The 21,370-nt window shown below is 36.1% G+C and overlaps 1 protein-coding gene across 3 annotated transcripts in view; it reads left to right on the top strand.

Annotated features, from left to right (window-relative positions):
- Window positions 1-21,370, top strand: part of LOC138713628 (probable multidrug resistance-associated protein lethal(2)03659) — a 79,786-nt gene that overhangs the window by 18,307 nt on the left and 40,109 nt on the right. For 2 of the 3 annotated variants that reach the window (XM_069845873.1, XM_069845874.1), the window contains exons 4-10: window positions 1,341-1,475; window positions 2,515-2,719; window positions 2,859-3,081; window positions 4,851-5,007; window positions 8,770-8,908; window positions 10,489-10,599; window positions 19,478-19,792. In XM_069845873.1, coding sequence (XP_069701974.1) covers window positions 1,341-1,475; window positions 2,515-2,719; window positions 2,859-3,081; window positions 4,851-5,007; window positions 8,770-8,908; window positions 10,489-10,599; window positions 19,478-19,792 — 1,285 coding nt within the window. Of the gene's footprint in view, window positions 1-1,340; window positions 1,476-2,514; window positions 2,720-2,858; window positions 3,082-4,850; window positions 5,008-8,769; window positions 8,909-10,488; window positions 10,600-19,477; window positions 19,793-21,370 lie in introns of those variants that run through there. The other variant, XM_069845876.1, reaches the window with a different exon arrangement.

The following is a 21,370-nucleotide window of genomic DNA, read 5'->3' as shown; positions in this document are numbered from 1 at the left end:
TTTTCAAATCCAAATCCAAAACTTACAGGACAAGAAGAAGAAGAAAGTATTTTGAGTATTTGAAATACAAAATACATCAATTTTAGATTTTCAGTAATATTCTTATTTCTTTAGGCCTATATATTGTATCGAGCATTTGAAATACAAATGTATTTTGGTTAATTTTTTTTAGGTACTTTGTATTTGTAATTGAAATACTATCTTTGAAGTATTTTGTATTTATATTTGAAATACTTGGATGTCATTATTTTGCCCAGCCCTGGTGAGATGACATCCCGGTTCCTTTTGAAATGGCTTAAAAACATCCCGTTACTTCTTAGCACTTATTATATAATGCATATGTGACTATTTTAACGCAAGCTATTTAAACTATATATAATATGTTTGTAGAGCTAGATGAAACACAGACTGTACATCATACAGTATACAAGGTGTTCCATTCAAACCTCCCTGATTTCAATTAATCACTGCTAACAAGGTATGCGGATTTATGAAATGAGACTAGTACTAAAAGAAAGAGAAACTCAAAGAATTTGTATTTCATTTGTTTGAAGTTGATGGTTCTGTCATATGTTGCGCAACAATCGCAAAAGCAAAAATGGCGACCAACAGCAACGCGGGCAAATGGTGGTGTGGTATGCGGAGACAAAATCCGTAATTTGAATGCAACGAAATTACATACGAGTGTACGGAGGAATTGTACCTGAAGCAAATTAAATTAGTCTCTGATTCAGTAAGTTGCTTACGACCGGCAGTGTCCTAAAACAATCTGGTGTAACTCAGTGTTCCATGACAGAAGAAAAGGTGGAAGAAATTCTGGTGGGATTTCAGAGAAGCTCGAGTAAATCTATTCGCCAGGCATCAAGGCAATTCAATGTGTCTCCGACAACTGTGCATCGTGTTCTGCATAAGCGGCTTTGGTTGTATCCATATAAAGTGCAGATTATGCAACAACTGAAACCAAATGACAGGCAGCGTTGTAAGAAATTTGCTTGAGTACAGGTTGTATATTGTTCGTGCTGCCAATGGGGCACATGTAGAGGTGCACTAGTGTGAGTAAAATAAAATCTATGAGTTTTGCTTGAATTCTCTGTGATTTCATTGCTCTATCTTTTATACTTTCCGTTTTACGATTAATTGAAATCAGGGAGGTTTGACTGGAACATCTTGTATTTTCATAACTTATGTCTATGTATTAAAAGAGAGAAACCATCCCAGTTATTTTTTCATTTCACCTCTAGTACTGTATGTATATATATATATATATATATATATATATATATATATATATATATATATATATATCAGTGTCATTTATCTTGAAATGTGTGTATTCACAGGTTGTGGTATGAAGAATTACAGCAGTCTAAAGCAAGGAAAAGAGAACCAAGTTTGCTACGAGTACTGGTTAGGTGTTTTGGCAGCAGTGCCTTATTGTTTGGATTGGCTACGGCAGTATCAGAATTTTTGTTTCAGTAAGTAAGCTTAATGTCGACTTAATTTATAACCATTTTAAAATTTATTGAACGTTATGTCAAATATCTTATACATACACATTTTATTGCCATGTGTTATTCTTCATTGTCCCATACCGTGGTGTCATGGTCTAAGGTACCCTGCCTAGGACTTGTAGTATGGAATGCGCGCTGGTTCAAGTCCTCATGGGAGAAGAAGTTTTTTCATGAAATTTCGGCCAGTGTATAGGACCAGTTCCCACCCAGCATTGTAATGCACTTGAGGAGATGTGATAGGTAGTGAAATTCTGTTATGAAAGCCAGCTATAATGGCTGGAGGCTAACCACACGATACCTCCATTCTGGTTGGATTATCGTCCATCTCTGCTTCGGCATGAGGCCAGCTGATCAGTGTAGGCCGTTACAGGGCTGTAGCACTACACATTATTATTATCATTATTATTATTATTATTATTATTATTATTATTATTATTATTATTTTATTATTGTTGTTGTGTTATTTTTCATTATTATTTATTTCTGAAAGCCATTTATGTTATGGACAAAATAATTTCAATATTACTGTACAGAAATTCTTCGAGTATGGAATTTGATAGTAAATTAGAAGTCATCTAGGAATTTTTACAGTAGTTACAATACCGATTTTACATACAGTTGTACCAGATGAACAAAATTTGCCTCAGCAACTTTGGCTATCAGCAAGCACACTTTTATGCTAGTTACAGAGGCAGCACGCTATCACTTATTTGACAAACTGGAAACTATTATTAAATATAAGCAGTTAAAACATTATGATTTACTCACGAAAATTAAGAAAACAGATTCTGAAACTATCTGCCTTTTTGTTCCAAATATGTACTTTTGTCACTAGCTTTAGAAATGTTGCATCACTAGTTGCAACTCCCTTTAACAAATGAAAGTAATGAGATGTTTCCCCTAATGCTATTTTTCAGTTCTTCCAGGGTATGTTAGTGAACTTAGATAGACACATAAGTAAAACTTGACAAATAATTGACACACAGTTTCGTTTTATATGTAGAATGACACAGCCAATCTTCTTGGGAGGCCTCATACGCTACTTTACTCCCAGGAGTGACCTTGATTATGAAACGGCCCTTTTATATGCAGCTGGTGTCAGTGTGTGTTCCTTGTTCAACATCTTCATAAAAAATCCAACTTGGTTGGGTACGCTTCACATGGGGATGAAAATGCGTGTTGGTATCTGTTCTCTGATTTATAGAAAGGTAAATTCAATTAGCCAATCAATTAATTATTAGTTTTCTTGTTAGTGAATAAGTATAGCCTTCAAATGTTAGTTTGTTTTGTTTAAACCTATAGTAATTTTACTATTGTTACAATTATGTTTTTATTTTTATTTTTCAGGGACTAAGACTAAGCAAAACAGCTCTGGGCGACATGACAGTGGGGCAGGCAGTAAATCTGCTATCCAATGATGTAGCACGTTTTGACAGAAGCTTTGTGTTCCTTTCTTTTCTCATAATTGGCCCCCTTCAAACAGCTATAGTAGTGTATCTTATGTGGAATGAAATTGGAGTAGCAGCAATTATTGGAGTTGCCGCCATTTTGCTTGTCATGCCATTCCAAGGTTAGTATTTCAGAAATTTACAACTTTTTCTATATCCACAGGCTTCAGATGAGGTGGGATGGTGTCCTGGTACTTGTTAAAATACTTTAAAGATAATTTATTTCTAATCTAATATTAAAACTTTTTTTTATATCGATGCAGGCTTAGCAGCTAGTGGAAAAGAAAAGAATACATTTCGAGCTCGTAATTACAATATTTTGGTCGCAAATCTGTTTCAAAATGTCAAACTCTGTGACAAATGCAGCACGTGTATAATGTCTGGTACCCTGCTGATTGTCATAAGGTGGTCATTCCGAATTCTCTCTGACTCTTTCACCCAACTCTTGACTTTAGGCATTACCGAAGAATAGATAAAAACTACCCATTGTAACCATCTACTATAAGTTCGTATTCATTCATTCATAGTTTTCTGCCCAAAGGCAGGTCTTTCACTGCAAACCCAGCAATCGACATTCTTCGCATTTTCGTTTTCCTCTTAATTTAAACCATTATTTATTACTTATTAGTAGCATATTTCTTTATCTTTCCATACTCCGCCCTCTTATGAATAAAATAGTATGTGATACTATTCAGTACAGTACCTTTCAAAACTCAATAGTGTGCTACCAGAATAAAATCAAATAACAATTTCGCTATTAATTGCTTCATGCTTTAAAAGGTATCGTAAATAACTTCTAGTACAATGAAAATATATGCTGTGTGATTTAATTTCCGTATTATAATTTTCTAATTTTTTCTTAATTTTTTCATCTTATGTTATGCTTAATTATTTTAATTTTTTTAATTTGTCTCCTACTTCCCTGTCTACTTTCCTTTAAGCTTGTTGCGTCCATTCAAAATACAGTAGAATCTGTACTATCTGTGACAATGAAGGAGGTGTACTGAACGATTAATCGAAAAAAATCTGATAATCCATATCATAAAAGATTTTCATAAATTATGTGCATAATTCTCAATTTGAATCTCCTACTGTACTGCAACCACTGACGTATTCTTATTACACACTACACTGTGCAATATTATGCAGATCATAACTAATAAACACAATGAAGTACAGTAATATGTAGCACTCTATCCTTGTTTGTTATTAAATCGAGCACAGTTGTAAAGACAATCTCGTTATTCTGATACGAGATGAGCCACAGTTTCTTCTTTCTCAAATCGCTCAATTATTTGCACTTTTTTTTTCGATACTTAGCACAACATATTTTCTTTTTACGCTAGTGGAAGACATTTTGCATAGATGTTATACAGTAGGACAGTGAATGGGGCATGGTTTTCAATTGCGTGGAAGTTTTTTAGGGCTCATTTCTTTGAAAGCAGGTACCGGTAGTGACTATTTTACAAGTTGAAAAAAAAAACATAATGTAAAGTAAGTACGGTATTGCGAATTTTTTCTGCAGCAAAAAACAAAAGGAAAAAAAAAGGGAGTGAGGGAGAAAGACAATCAAATAATCTGCCAATTGGTTAATAGGGTGACAGATAGTCGGGGTTCTACTGCATTTCTTTCCATCTCAGTTTTGGACGTCCTCTTCTCTCCAACTATGAAATCTTTTATTTGTATAAATCATACCTGTATAACCATGTGGTTGTTGTGTTTGTTGCAATTTAATTTCCTATTTTTTATCCAGCTTTTTACTTGTTAGGTTTCCTATTTAATATTAATTTTTATATATTATCTCTGTAAATATAATAATCTTTTTCCTGTGTTTATTTTTATCGTTTTGTTTACAATGAATGCAGTATATAATTTTAACTGATTATTTTAGCTGGCCTAGGGAAGATGCTGTCCACATTACGCATGCGCACAGCTTTAAGAACTGATGAACGCCTTAGGTTCATGAACGAGATCATTATTGGCATCCAGTTAATTAAGATGTACGCTTGGGAAAAACCATTTGCTGATCTTATTGCAATTGCTCGAGTGTAAGTAAAGTTTTAAATCATCTCTACAATCACAACAAAACCCATCACTGCCATGACCATCATAACCATACCACTAACACTAGACTCACATAAGCTCCTATACCTCTAGATAATATGAAATAAAACGAAGCAAATATAAACGAGCTGAACATTAACTTAAAAATGGCCTTCATTTCCTTGTTATTAAGAATAAATACCATGTTTGTCAGAGTCCTTTCACAGTTTAGAAAAGATTCATATTGGCAATTTGAGTATCTGAACAACCACATACTGAATGCAGTTTGAGTAAGGTATTGGAGATTTTCAACAACAGCTTTTGCTTGGGAAAGATAATTTTTCTTAGGAAGCATTAAGGATTCCCTACATTCTGGAAGACTGACCATACGAATCAGCAGAAGAAAAGGAATTACCACTTAGTCGAGAGTTTGCCCAGAAATTTATACAAAAATGTTGCAGAACATGAATTAGCAAAATCAAAATTACACAGGCATTTGCAGAGAGATCTTAAGCTTCCCCCTATGACTTGTGAATAAGTCACCTGATCAAGATTTGGACAGGAGAAGACAAACTTGCAAAAATTTGCTTCAAACATTCTTCAACTTCTTTCTCGAAGGAAGGTACTTTTTTTAATGAATGTAGTCTTTGCCGAAATGTTGTGTTTTGGAGTAAAGAAACTGCCTTTCGCACAGAATTTAGAAGTCGTCTTCTTCTTCTTCTTTTTCTTGATATAATAGCATGAAATTTAATGACTCATTAGCTGTATGCGCGGTGGCAGAGTCTTGCTGGAAATATTCAGGCTGACATTCAATATCAGTCAATTGTTAAAAAAATGGTGTATATCATTCTTGTATCATTTTACATTTATGATATTCTCAAGAAAGATAGGCCCTATTATTCTGCATGCATTTATTGCGCATCATACTCCAATTTTCTCGTCATACAAGGGAGTATCGTGTATAAAATCGGGTTTATCTGTGCTCCAACAGTGTTATTTTGTGTCGAAACATGACCATGTAAATGGAAGCATGATTAGTCAGAAAAGAATATTAAGCGTGGATCAATTACTCTATTATTAATGTTCTGCATCACCCAATTGCAGAAACTTAACCGAATATCATGTTCACCTGGCTGCAATTCGTGGACAACAGTGACCTTGTATGGCAGGGCCGGCAAGGAATATTCCCCGCTTTGGCAATACAGAACTGGAGCATGCCCGTATGGGAACATAGCTTAGTAGCTGAGGTATCTGCGGTACTGTGTGGTGATGTGCACTAGGGCTGTACAGTTGTGCTGTAAATTAGCGGCATTGTGGTGGAAGGTCATGCTTATTTCTTGTCATGCTTGTGTGATTGCAAATAAATTGTAACTAATAAAATAAGCAGTAGACTAACTAGAGAAACAAACTAAATTAACAGTAACTAACTATGTTTATTCCACTCGTATTAAATTATAATACTATTTACTATGCTTAAATAATAGTAGTGGTGGTGGTGGTGATAGTGGCAGCAAGAGCGAGGGTGGTGGTTGTGGTGGCAGTGGCAGCAGTAGCAGCTTTTATGTTAAATTGCTTGTCAAAGAAAATAACATTATCACAGTTTGTAAATCTAAAACTTTATAAACAACATAAGCATACCTAGCATACAAACACATTATATTGAAAGTAACAGAAACGAATACATAAAGTTCATACACGCCAACATTGAAAATCAGAATACAAAATAATAAATATATCTTATTGCAAAAAAAAAAACACACAGATTTACAAAGGTCTTACATTTGTCTTCTTTCCTCTCTCTTTTAATAATATTTTCAATGGATGGTGTAATGGACTACGATACAGCAAGCCTCCCTGCAGCTCTTAACGTACGAAGTACAATCCGTTGCCACATTAGGAAGTTCGCATGAACTATAATTTTCAGTGAATATTCGAATCTAAAATTAATGTATTATTAGTGTTGTGTGATGTGTTTTAATGATGAAAATCCACACAGTTTTTATGTTTATTCAGTTATGAGCAAGTAATAGAGAAATAAGCTTCATATGACTGCAGTTTCAACATTTGGCAGCATGAAATACGAACTTCTTTTTTTTTTTTTGTATGGGCCTATATAGCTATTTATTCAATTATCCGGCAAAATCTCATATCTGGAACTAGTCTGGTCCCTTTGATGCCAGATAAGAGGGATTCTACTGTATGCAATATAATTATGCAGCTGCATACTTTCCTTTTACTCTCACCATGACCACGACAATGCGATAAAACAATATCCGACTTCCACAAGGTGTTCACGAACAAACTTCAGAAAAGATTTATCGACAAGTTTTTAAAAACAATTTTCACTGTAAAATTAAAATGGAAAAAAAAAAGGAGACAGAAAGAATGCCGTCCCCTAAATCTGGCACTGGCTCCATAAGATTGCTAGGAACATGGTGAAACATATGGACAAATGCATTGAAATGGAGGGACATCATTTCTAACATACGAGTACACTGCACAGTAGTAAGGGAGAAAGAAACTAGTCACTCTACCCCATTATCTTCTGGCATAGTTACCTCATAAGTGATGTGTTGTTGGTACTACTTGTAAGGTTCAGACTTGTCGTCAGACAGGTGATGATCATTCATCATCACTGCTGCTGCTGGGATCACCAATTCTCCCATATTTTCCAGGAACTCCTGTATTTGAGCTAATGTTTTTGGATCCTCCACAACTCCCACATTGATCTCTTAATCCTTCCGCCATTTTTTTTAATGCAATCTAGTAATAATACTGACCAAATATATTTAGATAGCCTATAAATTGACGTAATAATTGCACTAAAATTTGTCATGACAAAGTCTCCCGTATTTTTGTGTTCACACCCTAATTGCTGCTGCTTGTTTTTTTTTTTTTAAATATGGGACATGACAGTTAAGTGGCCGAGCTTGGAACTACAGTGCCATGTTGCCAATATAGACTACCACGCAGCCAGCTGATATAAGTTAGCAATTGTCGTTAAGATGGCTGAAGTTAAAACATTCATTGACAATTGACGCAAAAGTAAGAAAAAAATACAAAAATGGACAGAGAATCAAAGACGAAACGTACCAATGCTAACATTGTGTGCACAATAAATGTCGCCAAGAGAGCTATTAAGCACTCGCCACGTGGGAACTGTTAGTTTGGTAACTCAACCGTTGTTACCATAGGCCTACCATGCTATGTGACATTCAGTTGTTTTTCTGATCGCAATGCTCCTGTCATGTCCCATCTTTAAAAAAAAACAAGTATTATACTACTGCTGCTGCTGCTGCTGCTGCTGCTGCTGCTGCTGCTGCTGCTGCTGCTGCTGCTGCTGCTGCTGCTGCTGCTGCTGCTGCTGCTGCTGCTGCTGCTGCTGCTGCTGCTGCTGCTGCTGCTGCTGCTGCTGCTGCTGCTGCTGCTGCTGCTGCTGCTGCTGCTGCTGCTGCTGCTGCTGCTGCTGCTGCTGCTGCTGCTGCTGCTGCTGCTGCTGCTGCTGCTGCTGCTGCTGCTGCTGCTGCTGCTGCTGCTGCTGCTGCTGCTGCTGCTGCTGCTGCTGCTGCTGCTGCTGCTGCTGCTGCTGCTGCTGCTGCTGCTGCTGCTGCTGCTGCTGCTGCTGCTGCTGCTGCTGCTGCTGCTGCTGCTGCTGCTGCTGCTGCTGCTGCTGCTGCTGCTGCTGCTGCTGCTGCTGCTGCTGCTGCTGCTGCTGCAAGAGAGAGAGAGAGAGAATAAGATCTCATTTCATTGTTTTTGTTTTACAGTAATGAAATTAAAGCAGTCCGAGCAACGAATTATGTCAGAGGCTTGCTTCTCTCTTTCCTGAGATCTGGAACTAAAGTTGCTATATTTTGCAGCATAGTGACATATGTTCTGCAAAATGATAGGATAACAGCTGAACAGGTACGAATAAACTGGATAGGTGGTTGAGTATGGTAAACTTACAATTTCAGGTTTTTCTGCCTTAATGAAAACTATTGTAACTTTTATTACAAAACAAAAATGTAATTTTATTGTTTCAACAATATTCACTTTCTATAATTTAGTTTAAATACCGCCGTCAACAATGGGATTTCCACTCCACACAGTAACACAGTATTCGTTATTGCACTCCACAGACGACAATGACAATTTACTTGATTATTGAGAACAACAATGAACTGTTAATCTTAACTAATGTTCACAAAGCACTATTTACAAAACAGAACTGTCAGTTCTCAGTTCACAGTTCGTTTGCCTTGGCTAGTTCTTCTAGCTCAGTCACTCGAGTTCACAGTATCTCGAACCCCAGACCTTCAGAGACAGTCCACTGAACTTCGAACTCAGGTCCCCCAACTGCAGTCCACTGCACTCGAACTCAGGGCTTCGGATGCTCACACAGCTGCGGACACACTCAAGTCGAACTCCGGTCTCGAAGTTGGCTTCATTGCTACACAAGACTGGCTGGCTTGCTGTCCAACGACTACAACAACACTGCTCAAGTTCACTCGCGTGTTGTATTTATAACTAAACCATAGTTTCTGGAGAGTACGATGCTAGAAATTTCCATGGATGTCCAGAAGATGACATCTATCCAGACTTCTCTGGATTTCTCCCCTCAGTCACCAGCTGCTTACTTTCCCCTCTCTCCCGCGGCCCAGCATGCCGCCGTTTCTCCTCTCCTCTCTACACCACAGCACATGCCCCAGGAAGCAGATGCGCACACAACTTCTGCGCCAAACCACGGCTGACCTTACCTTCTTCTGCCGGTTGTGAGATCGTATCTCACGTGGCTGTCACACTATAATACAGTAAAAGCTCAATATAATGCAGCTTCCAGGAGACATGCAAACTTCACCTTCGTGTTATATCTTAACAGCAGTATATCAGAAGGAGACCTTAGAGTGACAAATGATACGACAAAAGGATGGAAGAAAAAAAACTGCAACATAATGCATTATTGTACATAATTTTGTCACCAAACACACAAATGAAATAAATACCAGTTACACACCTGTTACTAAATCTACGTATTACTCTGTGAAGAGATTTATTAAATCTACATACTTAGACTTCAACAAACAAAATTTGATAACTCAATCCCAAGGGAAAAAATGGAACTCTCTGCATCAAGATCCACAGTTAATTCCCGATCTACCACGAAAATCATCCGTAGCTGCATTTAGATTGGCAACAGGCCATGATTGTTTGGCCAAACACCTGCATAGAATTGGAATATATCAGTCCCCTAACTGCCCATTGTGCAACTCAAACCAAGAAATGGATTCGGAACACCTCAAAATCTGTGCTTCAGTGGCTAGTCATGATAATATCTTTGAAAAATATTGGAGTGCAAGAGGTCAAATGACTTTATTGTCAAACGCCTGGCAATAGAAAACAACAACAACACCTGTAGTTGTATAAAACATGAAACAATGTACTGTAGCTACTTCTATAACTATTAAGGACTAATTTACTATATGTATGCTATTTTTTTTTTTCAGATGTTTGTGGTAACTGCTTACTTCAATATTATAAAGCAAACGATGACAGACTTCTTTTCATTAGCAATAGCAGACATTGCAGAATCTTCAGTATCTATTAAGAGAGTACAGGTAACTATTGTCCTATATGATTATAGTTATCAGCATGGTTATAAAGAATATGAAGGGTTCAGAAACATAGTGGGCCAAACGCCATTTACTAAAACCGTAGAAAACAAGGGTTAAAATGAAGTTATTACCATAATTCAATGGAAACATACATATAGCAAGTAATATAAAGTGTACACATTAAAACTAAATGATATGTCAATCTTCATTAAACTATGGCATTCACTTAACTTTAACCTTTTCTTTCTCCATTTTTAATAATTGGCACTTGGCCCACCCTGGCTCTGAACCCTTCATATGTTGTTGTTCATATCCTTCAAAGTTATGTAAGAAAGTTGGTCTATGTACAATTGTTGACTGAGAAACATTTCCTTCTGTAGTCAAGTTTCTATATAATACAGAGTGTTCAGAAAGAGCCATCCAGACTAGTCAAAATGGCTTTTTTTTTTTGGTAACATATTGTGTCCTGTGTTTAAACACAAATTTCGCATCTAATATTTAAACCAACAAAAAGAATATCTCAATGTTTACCATGCATGGTCTTGGTTCTGTACACTCTTACTGTGTTTCATTGTTATATGCTTGTGACTATGCAGTACAGAGCAAATAAATAATCTGCAGCTATGTAACACTACAAATACTGGTATACTAAACAGACAAAAATACATATTATACTTTCATCAAAATTCCTCAATGAAAGTAACGTGCTGGAAATGAATATAGATTGATAAGATTATATACCAGTACCAAATTTAAAAATGATTAAATTAATTTTAGTTTTTGTATGAAGTGACAATAGTTGTTCTTCTGTTTTCCACATGCTACATAACTTCTTGATCCCGATTTGTTGGTGATGGGGCCTCACAAAAAATGTGACTCTAAAAGGGAGAAGTAAGAAAACTTGTTAATAATAATAATAATAATAATAATAATAATAATAATAATAATAATAATAATGGCAGAGCCTAAAATCGAGGCTAGCCTAGGAGCCCACATTTCATAAACTCCATTTATGTGTAGTACAGTAGTTTCCCCTATGGTCCACATTTTTCACATTTTTCTTTGTATATTCAGTACTATTCATCCAGATTAAGTGAAATTTTGGTTTCGGACTCTTGTAAGTGTATATTAAATAAATATTGGCATATTTGTGTGAAATTATTTAATTACAAGTGTTAAAAATAATAAACATTGGTACATAGTTGTCTTCTGAGTTGCCCAACTCTGGTCCACTCATATATTCATGCTTGAAAGCATGATTGAACTATAGCTGGATCTGTGATTATTCGTAAATCAATACATCAAGTTTCTAATTTAAGGGTAGAAACATAATCTAGCACAGAAATATTAAAAATAAATGAAAAGTACGTGGATTCTTTTTATTAGTACACATTGCATAAACACACAATTAACAAGTGAAATCTGAAAGTATTTTTCCTGCAATAATGAACTACACTCACTGGCAAAAAAAACCGGGCCACCTAAATTTTCTCAATTTTCTTTATGAGGTGAGAATCAGAAAACCCATTATGGAATGAAGAAAACATTGCTTCCCAATAAAAAAAAAAACTTTTTTATTATCACTTGTGCTATTATTTTCATCACCAAACAATGGATATAATTAAAAGGTGTAAAAACTTACAAATTGTATCAATTTTCTTCCAAATATTCAACTGATTTAGTGGCCACCCAGATGTTGCTAATAATGGGTATTGCCTCCCTGTGACTTTATGACTTACCATTTGCCGATTCAACCCTTCGATCAGATTCTGGATGTCAGTTCAGTCGATTCTATTCCATTCTTTAGTTAGAACATTTCGGAGCTGCTGTAAGTTGCTGTGAGGAGTTAGATGACTTCTAACTCGCTTCCCTAGCATTCCCCACACATGTTCAATAGGGTTTATGTCAGGACTTCTTGCTGGCCATGCCATCCTATTCAATCCAACGTCGTGAAGGAACTCATCCACAATTCTTGTAGCATGAGGGCGAGTATTGTTATGCATTAACAGGAACTTTTCACCAATAAGTGGGGCTATAGTATGAGGAGGTGTACGATCATCCTCTCCTCCTCTACTACTTCTTATAGTGGCTGTTATTCGCCAGATGTATGGTACATTGGATGATTGGATGTGCGCAGTGGAAGACTTTTATAAATAAATAGTGTGAATTTATATAACAGATATAATTAACAAATAATGGATAACAGTATACATAAATGATAAATGAAATAACATATAGGTATGAAATTAAGTGAATGAAAATATTACAAGTTAATCTGAATAACCAATAAACCGATAACTGAATGGTGGAAACTTTAACTACGCTGGGCAAACATACTTACAAGTCGTAATACAATCTGATACACCCATTTCTCAATAATCTGTTGCTGACCTATTAAACATTCTCTCAATAAATATATATATATATATATATATATATATATATATATATATATATATATAACCAACTAGATATAAACCTCAACACGAACGCCCAGTCAGTATGCCAACTCATAACACTTGCCCCATTCAATTACAGATAACATAAAATCTGATTAACCAAATTCAACGTACACATCAACTCAGTATTTCACAAAAAATTTACCCAATACAAACTGTCACTCGACTGATCACTATATAAATTACCAATTCCACATTTGTCTCACATAAACTGTGCCGATAGCACTAACAATAATCTCTGTACCTTACAATCAAACAATGCCAGAGAGAGAGAGAGAGAGAGATACGATAGATAATAAGTAACCGACGATAATTTCAAATACAAATGATCGTTAGAATAGCAACGAAAGTCAATGCACTCGATTCCTGAATACCGGCGTGGAAACCAATAATAAATCAATATGGAGTAGCAAGTACTAGAATAGATAATGATGCCCATACTATTCTAGTTCATTACAGCGTCTAATACGATGTAAGCCAAGAGATCATAATCACTGCGCTATCACCCAAAACCGTCTTGGAACTTCAATACTACCTCACATATCAAAGTTATATCTCATCACGTAATCTCCCAATACAATACCTCACATATCACAATTACATCACTTCACGTAATCCCAATTACTTAACCCAAGATGTATCATCAGCGAGCGATTTTCATACACGATCCACCACAATATCTCAAACACATACCACCCAAAAATGACAATAATATCACAATCCAAATTTGCCTACTCCAATAATAACAAATCTGACACAACTTATTGCCGCACTAAATCCCAAAATATATTTCAAAGAAGGTTTCATATGATCCGTAAATTCTTAAGTGAAATATAATGATACACTATTCTCGAACCATCTAACACGATGAACTTAAGTTACAAGTGTAGAATACAATTCGAGCTCTATTTCCTGAGTGCACATCGATTGCCTGAATGAAGTTGTCGGTACGCGGCCTGGGTGCTGAGTAAGGTACTCGATACTAACTCCGACTCCTGAGTAATGCTGTCGATACGACCTCCAGCTCCTGAGTAATGTTAACGGTACGGCCTCCGGCTCCTGAGTAATGTTAACGGTACGGCCTCCGGCTCCTGAGTAATGTTACATATAACTGCGTGTAGCCAAGTAATCTCGCTTTCCCTCTCTCTTCGTCCGACGTAACCAACTGGCCAATAGGATAATTTGGATAAGAAAATGAAGGAAATCGTAGCTCCATCTATGACATATCGTCTGAGAGCACTCTGTCGGGTGAAATGACGTACTAGGTGAACAACTACGATGTCGAGCACGGCTCAAGTACCACATGTTAAATTAGACCTTCTTCGATGTATCTTGGAGCAGTCAAAGCACCTTCATTAATGAAAACAAGTTCTGTGTGAGCTTCTTTTAAAATGCCACCCCATATCATTACTGATCCACCTTGGAAACTGACACGTGAATTGAAGGTACATGAAGAAAACGTTCTCCTTCTCTTCTCCACACTCTTTCACGTCCATCTGTAAACTAAATCTCGATTCATCTGTGAAGACCACTCGTCACCACTCCTCCAGGTTCCAATTAGCATGATTGTGAGCAAAACGTAATCGTTCAACATGATGTTGCTGGAGAAATTCTGGGCCTTTAGCTGGTCTTCTGGAATTCAGCCCACATTCATCCAGACGTCTTCTTACAGTTCTCTTACTCACATTAACTTGTCTTATTTTCTGGAAGGCTCTTCTGGTCCCAATAGCAGTGGAATGGCGATCTCTTAATATGTTTAGGACAATAAAATTGTCGTCACGAGCCGAAGTTACTCGTTTTCTCCCTGAACACTGTCTCCTGGAATAACCTCCTGTCTCTCTAAAGCGATGGTACACTCGTATGGTCGATCGAGGAATCCCAAGAACTGCAGCCACATAACACTGACTATTCCCATCTTCTATCAATGCAACCACTTTTGCTGAATCGTTAAGACTTAGTGACATTTGTATACAATGAAGTACTCCAATACTGCTTCAGGAAATCTTACCAGTCTGTGGAATTCTTCAGCTTAGCTTGAAACGAGTCTGAGAAGTTTAGACACAATATTGCAAGAAGAACGAATCTTCTTTTCAGATCATTATTGGCTATTATGTATTCAATATTACATTGTTACTTATCACAAAATAAATGAATAACTAAATGAACTTCAGCACACCTACAATTATTTAAAAAATCCTACAATTTAAAAAAATTTGATAGAAAATGTAGTTGGCCTGGTATTTTTGCTGGTGAGTGTATATTAAAGAACAAAAGTACGGTATCAAAATAAACTAATACATTCTTAGCAAAATATTATGCAAATAAATTCACTGATAATATTTATTTACTATACTGAGAACCACATTCAGTAGGCTTATTTCAATCCTTTGAATCTCCAATTCTCTTGTAATTCTGAAATTGAAAATAGATCTCTCTTTTTCGAGACGCATTTGGGGTCTTCAATTTGTTTTATTATGTTTTCCTTTCTATAGAATAAAATGTCTTCCATTTCTCGCCACCTCAGTAATTGCCGTTTCTTACTATACATGAAACAACAGCTCCATTGTTCTTCACTTCCAAAACATTCCCTGGCCACAATTCCTCCTCATAAATAACGACCATATAACTATGTGCCTTTAGCATTAATTTAACAGATTTCGTCTTCTTTTCCACATCTGACTCACTGTCTGTAAATATGGAGAGAACACCGGAAACATCATAATCTGTATCCAATTCAATTTCATCGCTCTCATAGTCACTTACAGGGATGGTTGTTTTCCTTCTACCCTGAAGTTTTCGTTTTACCTAACCATCATTTGTGCTAGTACCATTTATGCTGGACTATAATGTTAAATGCTGTTTTAGAATATACTGAGATACTGTATTTGCAGAAGTAAATAATCACATTTTATTAAAACAAATATTTCAAAATGAAATACAACTATGGTCCAAGAAAAATTGTGGTACATAGTTGAGGACTGACTTCAAGTCTTGAGGTTAAACATTTTTCACCAGAGTCCTTAACCTCTGCCAGTGTAATTATTACGTGAAAGTAAATACTATATAGCCAGGTTTAATTGTACAAACAATCATATATCTATAACTTACCAGTTCTACAGAGGAGAGCTTAATAAAACAGACAAATACAAACTGAATGATTTCGTGTCTTCACACATTCAATAGAACGATGCACACTGACCTTGTTAAGCATCCATATCATTGCCACGTGTAATGGTAGATGGAAGCATCTATGGGGAACATAATTCCATCACAGTGGTGCCTCAAATGGCAAACACCGAACTCTTGGGGGACTAAGTAGTACATAATGCATTTTGGACCATAGTTGGGTACTTGGACCATAGTTATGGGAAATGACGGTATTTGTTAAGACATGAACGAATTGAGATCATACTCGTAACACAAAGAGATCATGTGTGTATTTAGAAAAGTAGAAAAAATCTACTCTCGGCAGGCAAGAAAGCAGAATTAATTTCTTTTCCTTTTTGTGTACCGATATTTATTATTATTACTTACTTACTTACAAATGGCGTTTAAGGAACCTGGTGGTTCATTGCTGCCCTCACATAAGACCACCATCAGTCCCTATCCTGTGCAAGATTAATCCAGTCTCTATCATCATATCCCATCTCCCTGAAATCCATTTTAATATTATCCTCCCATCTACGTCTCGGCCTCCCCAAAGGTCTTTTTATCTCTGGCCTCCCAACTAACACTCTATATGTATTTCTGGATTCGCCCATATGTGATACATGCCCTGCCCATCTCAGACATCTGGATTTAATGTTCCTAATTTTATTATGTCAGGTGAAGAATACAATGTGTGCAGTTCTGTGTTGTGTAACTTTTTCCATTCTCCTGTAACTTCATTCCTTTTAGCCCCAAATATTTTCCTAAGCACCTTATTCTCAAACACCCTTAATCTCTGTTCCTCTGTCAAAGTGAGAGTTCAAGTTTCACAACCATACAGAACAACCAGTAATATAACTGTTTTATAAATTCTAACTTTCAAATTTTTTATTTTGGAATATGTATGGTAAGAACTTTCTTGTGTTAAATTTTAACGTACCTTATTAACAGGTTTCGACCTATTTTGGGTCATCTTCAGAACTGGTCGTTGTTGGTCTGGCGCCTCTTGTTTCCTGCGAGGGTGCGTTCGTAGTGTAGAGTCAAAGAGTGTATGTGTTTTGAAATTGAGTTGGGGTGTGTTTTCGTGTGTCTGTATATTTCATATTGTTCTAGTGTGTTGAGTTTCTGACTTTGGTTGTGCAGTATTTCCATGTCTGTGTTGATGTCTCTGTAGGTGTGGTTGGCATTTGTGATGTGTTCTGCATATGTGGAGGTGTTTTGTAATTTTGTTATGGCTGTGATGTGTTGTTTGTAACGTGTTTGAAATGATCTGCCTGTCTGTCCTATGTAGAAGTTGTTGCAGGTGTTACATTTGAGTTTGTATACGCCTGTGTGGTTGTATTTGTTTGTTTGTGTGTTGAGATGTTTTTGTAGAGTGTTATTTGTTCTGTATGCAATGTTGTAATTTAATTTCTTGAATGAGGTTGCAATTTTATGTGTTTTTTTGTTTTCGTACGTTAGTGTGATGTATTTTTTGTGTTCTTGTGTTTGTGTTGTATTCTTCTGTTTTTGTGGTTTTGTTTTGTCTTACGTATTATGTTGTCTACTATGTTGGGGTCGTATCCATTTTCTTGTGCTATGTATTTGATTGTGTTTAGTTCTTCGTTGTAATCCTGTTGGTTCATTGGTATGTTGAGTAGTCTGTGTGTACCATTGTTCGGAATGCAGCTTGTTTGTGTTGTGTGGGGTGGTTGGATGTGTCATCATCATCATCATCATCATCATTATTATTATTATTATTATTATTATTATTATTATTATTATCATCATCATCATCATCATCATTATTATCATTTGGTAGACTGTGAGGTTTCTGAATCAATCAAGACATGCTCCTACTAGGTAAGCTGCTTTTGAGTAAAACTGCTGATAGATTAATTTTATTATTGTGGGTCAGTCCAAATGGAGTGGTCCAACAGTGGTAACTTGACCATTTTTAAAAATGTTTATTTATTTAATAGTGATGATCCCTATTTGTAAGTAGACAGAAATTGGTTTTAGTTTATTTTTATTTACCTTCATATGAAAATGGCTGCCATTTTTGTATTATGGTGTTCGACATTTTTGGCTTTGGAGACAGTTGCAATAAATGCGATAGCTCAGCTCAGAAAAATAATAGAATGGTGGGAAAACACTATTATTTTCAACACTTTTTTATGCAGTGGGAAGAAATGAAATACCATGGCTATCATTTTGTTAGAGGACAGCTATACACTCAAACCTTCAGCAATAAATATTTGAGTTCTCTTACTCATTCCTTTTTTTTAGTTAGAGCAGTTTAAAAATGCTCGCTTTTCAATTTTCTCTTAATTTGAGCCCTAATGTCTCTGGTGAGGGATCTAATAAAAATTTCAAATTTTTAATACGAAGAGTACTCTGTGAGCAATAACTGTAAAAAAAAATTGGATTTTGATATTCTACCGGGGCCTAAGTTACAATAGAGAGACATTAGTGAAAATAGATTTATATTATAATAATATTTGTACAATTAAATATTACCATGTTTAACAAATCATCATATAAATACAGTTATTACGCTTACTAATTAGATATTTTGTGTATAAAGTTCAGTATCAACAACTTTGTAAGTTATTCGTTGATTATGCAGTTATCTTGCTGATAGAAAGCTCTTCTGTTGTTGTAAGTTCCAAAGCAGGTATTTTCTGTCAGCAGCTGACTTTTTAAGGGAGGTTCTTGAACCTGCTGGGTAATAGAACAACACATAAACAACCCTGTTTTCTAAACTGATGTTCTGAATTTCCGTGATCCACCACTGTCACATGGCTATAAACTCAGAGGTGCAATCTTGCTGATAGAATGATCTTCATATTCTTCTGATTTTGCTGTCTGGTAACATCTGATAGTCTTTTCAACAACAGTTTGAAATTTGTGAAATTTTCGAGTATTTTGAATTCTCTGGCAATGATCAAATCTATCCTTCAGTTTTCTATGTGCTGTGGCAGAAACATATTTTGATGAAAAAGGAAGATGACGTTAAGTCAAGATTCAATCATTGGAAACTAGTTAACTAATTATTTTGATGAGAAAATACCTGGTACCAAAGTATTTTCTCCCCAACCATTAGAATTCTGATATAGATATACTGTATAGGGTTAAATCGATGTATTTTAACCTAAACTACATTATCCTGAAATGTTGTAATCCCTCCTGGAACTTCCGGTATAGTGGGGATTGGTTCACAAAATAATTTATAACGTTAAAATCTACTGGCTAGTGTGCACACAATATGTATTTATTTCTTTGTTAACTTTTAGACTTTTCTGTTGAGAGAAGAAGTTGCAAATGAAGCTACTCTTGGGAGAACATTTGGAAGTACATCTGTACACAAAAAAATTGAAGGCTCTTTGAATTCTTCCACATCTGGAGAAAGTACCAAAGTTGACAACCTAAGGGATGACAGATCAGTTGAGAAAGCTACAAAAGATACTAAGATTATGAAAGTCATTGATGTTGTTAATGTAATGGCTAAATGGACTGAAGACTTACCTGAAAACACACTCTCCAATGTGAACCTACATGTGAAATCAAGAACGCTGGTAGCAGTCATTGGACCTGTTGGATCAGGAAAGGTATGATACTGTTTTATTATGTGTGTGCTTTTTACTTGCAAAACTGTCATGCAGATACTTCTTCTTCTTTTTCTTCTTCGGCACTACAGCCCTTGTAGTCTAGCCTTGGCCTCCCTTAGGATTTTGTTCCACTCCTGCCTAACCACAGCCTTCTGCCTCCATCTTCTCACTCCTGAAGTCCTTAGACCATCCTCTACTCCATCCAGCCATCTTAGTTTCTGTCTGCCAATATTGCGTCTACCTTCAGGCTTTGAATTTAAAATCTTTTTGGGTATTCTGCTATCATCCATCCTGATTACATGTCCCAACTATTCCAATCTACAGGTTTTAATTTCAACTACAATATCTGGAGATCTATATTGAGCTTTCAATTCTGTATTATATCTGATTCTCCAGTGACCATTTTCATATTTTGGACCATAAATTTTCCTTAAAATTTTCCTCTCCCATGTCATTAGTTGCTGTTCCATTTTCTTAGACAGCATCCAAGCTTCACTGCCATAAAGCACAATTGGTCTTATTACTGTTTTGTATAATGTAAGTTTTGCTTTTTTACTTATACATCTCGCACTCAATGTTTTATTAAGGGCGCTCAATCATCTGTTTCCTGCTGCAATTTTATGCCTCATGTCCGCATCTGCAGTATTTTCTTGAGTAATCAATGCTCCTAAATACTTGAAAGAATCTACTTCATTATAATTATGTCCATTTATTAAAACAACATTGTTGGCAGATCCGCCGTCATGTAGATACTGCACCATACTAAAACAAGTGGAAATTAAGACTAACATTTACTTGTATCATTCTGCACGCACTAACCGACAATTGATACTAATGCATGAATAATTCCGAATGCTACCAGTCACATGATCCCACTGTCCGAAATAGCATCACTGCATACACAGGCATAAATGCAAAGAAACAAAAGTAAAACTCATGGAGATGGAAGACATAGGCCCTATCTATTGTAACACATGTTTAGTGGTAATAGTACATTGAGTCTTCTGCCAGCTTATTACATCTGTTAAAGTTTAACATGACTGGAATATAATTTACTTTTCATTTATTTATTTTATTGCTTCCTCATATTTCTAGGTTGCCCGTAGACAAAGCACACCAGATAATAATAAAGTAGGCTCTTCTCAACATATCTATCTCTGAGTAGAGACCACATTGCCTTTGATGGAGAAGTGAGAACCATAAAAACTGCTCTCAAACAATTATTGCCTCGGTTATCAACATTTTCAAATTCTGTAATTCTGTGTGACTCCCAAGCTGCAATATCCACCATCACCAACAACTCTAACCCTCCACCTTCTCCTGAAAGTAATTAGGAACCTTACTGAGCAAAACAAAAAAGTGGTTCTGCAGTGGATACCATCCCATTGTGGTATCCCCGGGAATGAAATAGCTGATTCTCTTGCAAAAAAAAAAAAGTATCAACCATCATACGACAGAAGGTAAAGGAAACTTATACAAAATCTCTGCAAGATAACATAAGCACCTCTGAATGGAAAGACAATGCAACTTCGATACCAGATTGGCCAAGGAGAGAAGCAGTTGCCGAATTCCGATTAG

This window comes from Periplaneta americana, chromosome 14 (genome assembly GCF_040183065.1).
Source record: "Periplaneta americana isolate PAMFEO1 chromosome 14, P.americana_PAMFEO1_priV1, whole genome shotgun sequence".
NCBI classification, from domain to species: Eukaryota; Metazoa; Arthropoda; class Insecta; order Blattodea; family Blattidae; genus Periplaneta; species Periplaneta americana.
This window is presented reverse-complemented; position numbering and strand designations above follow the sequence as displayed.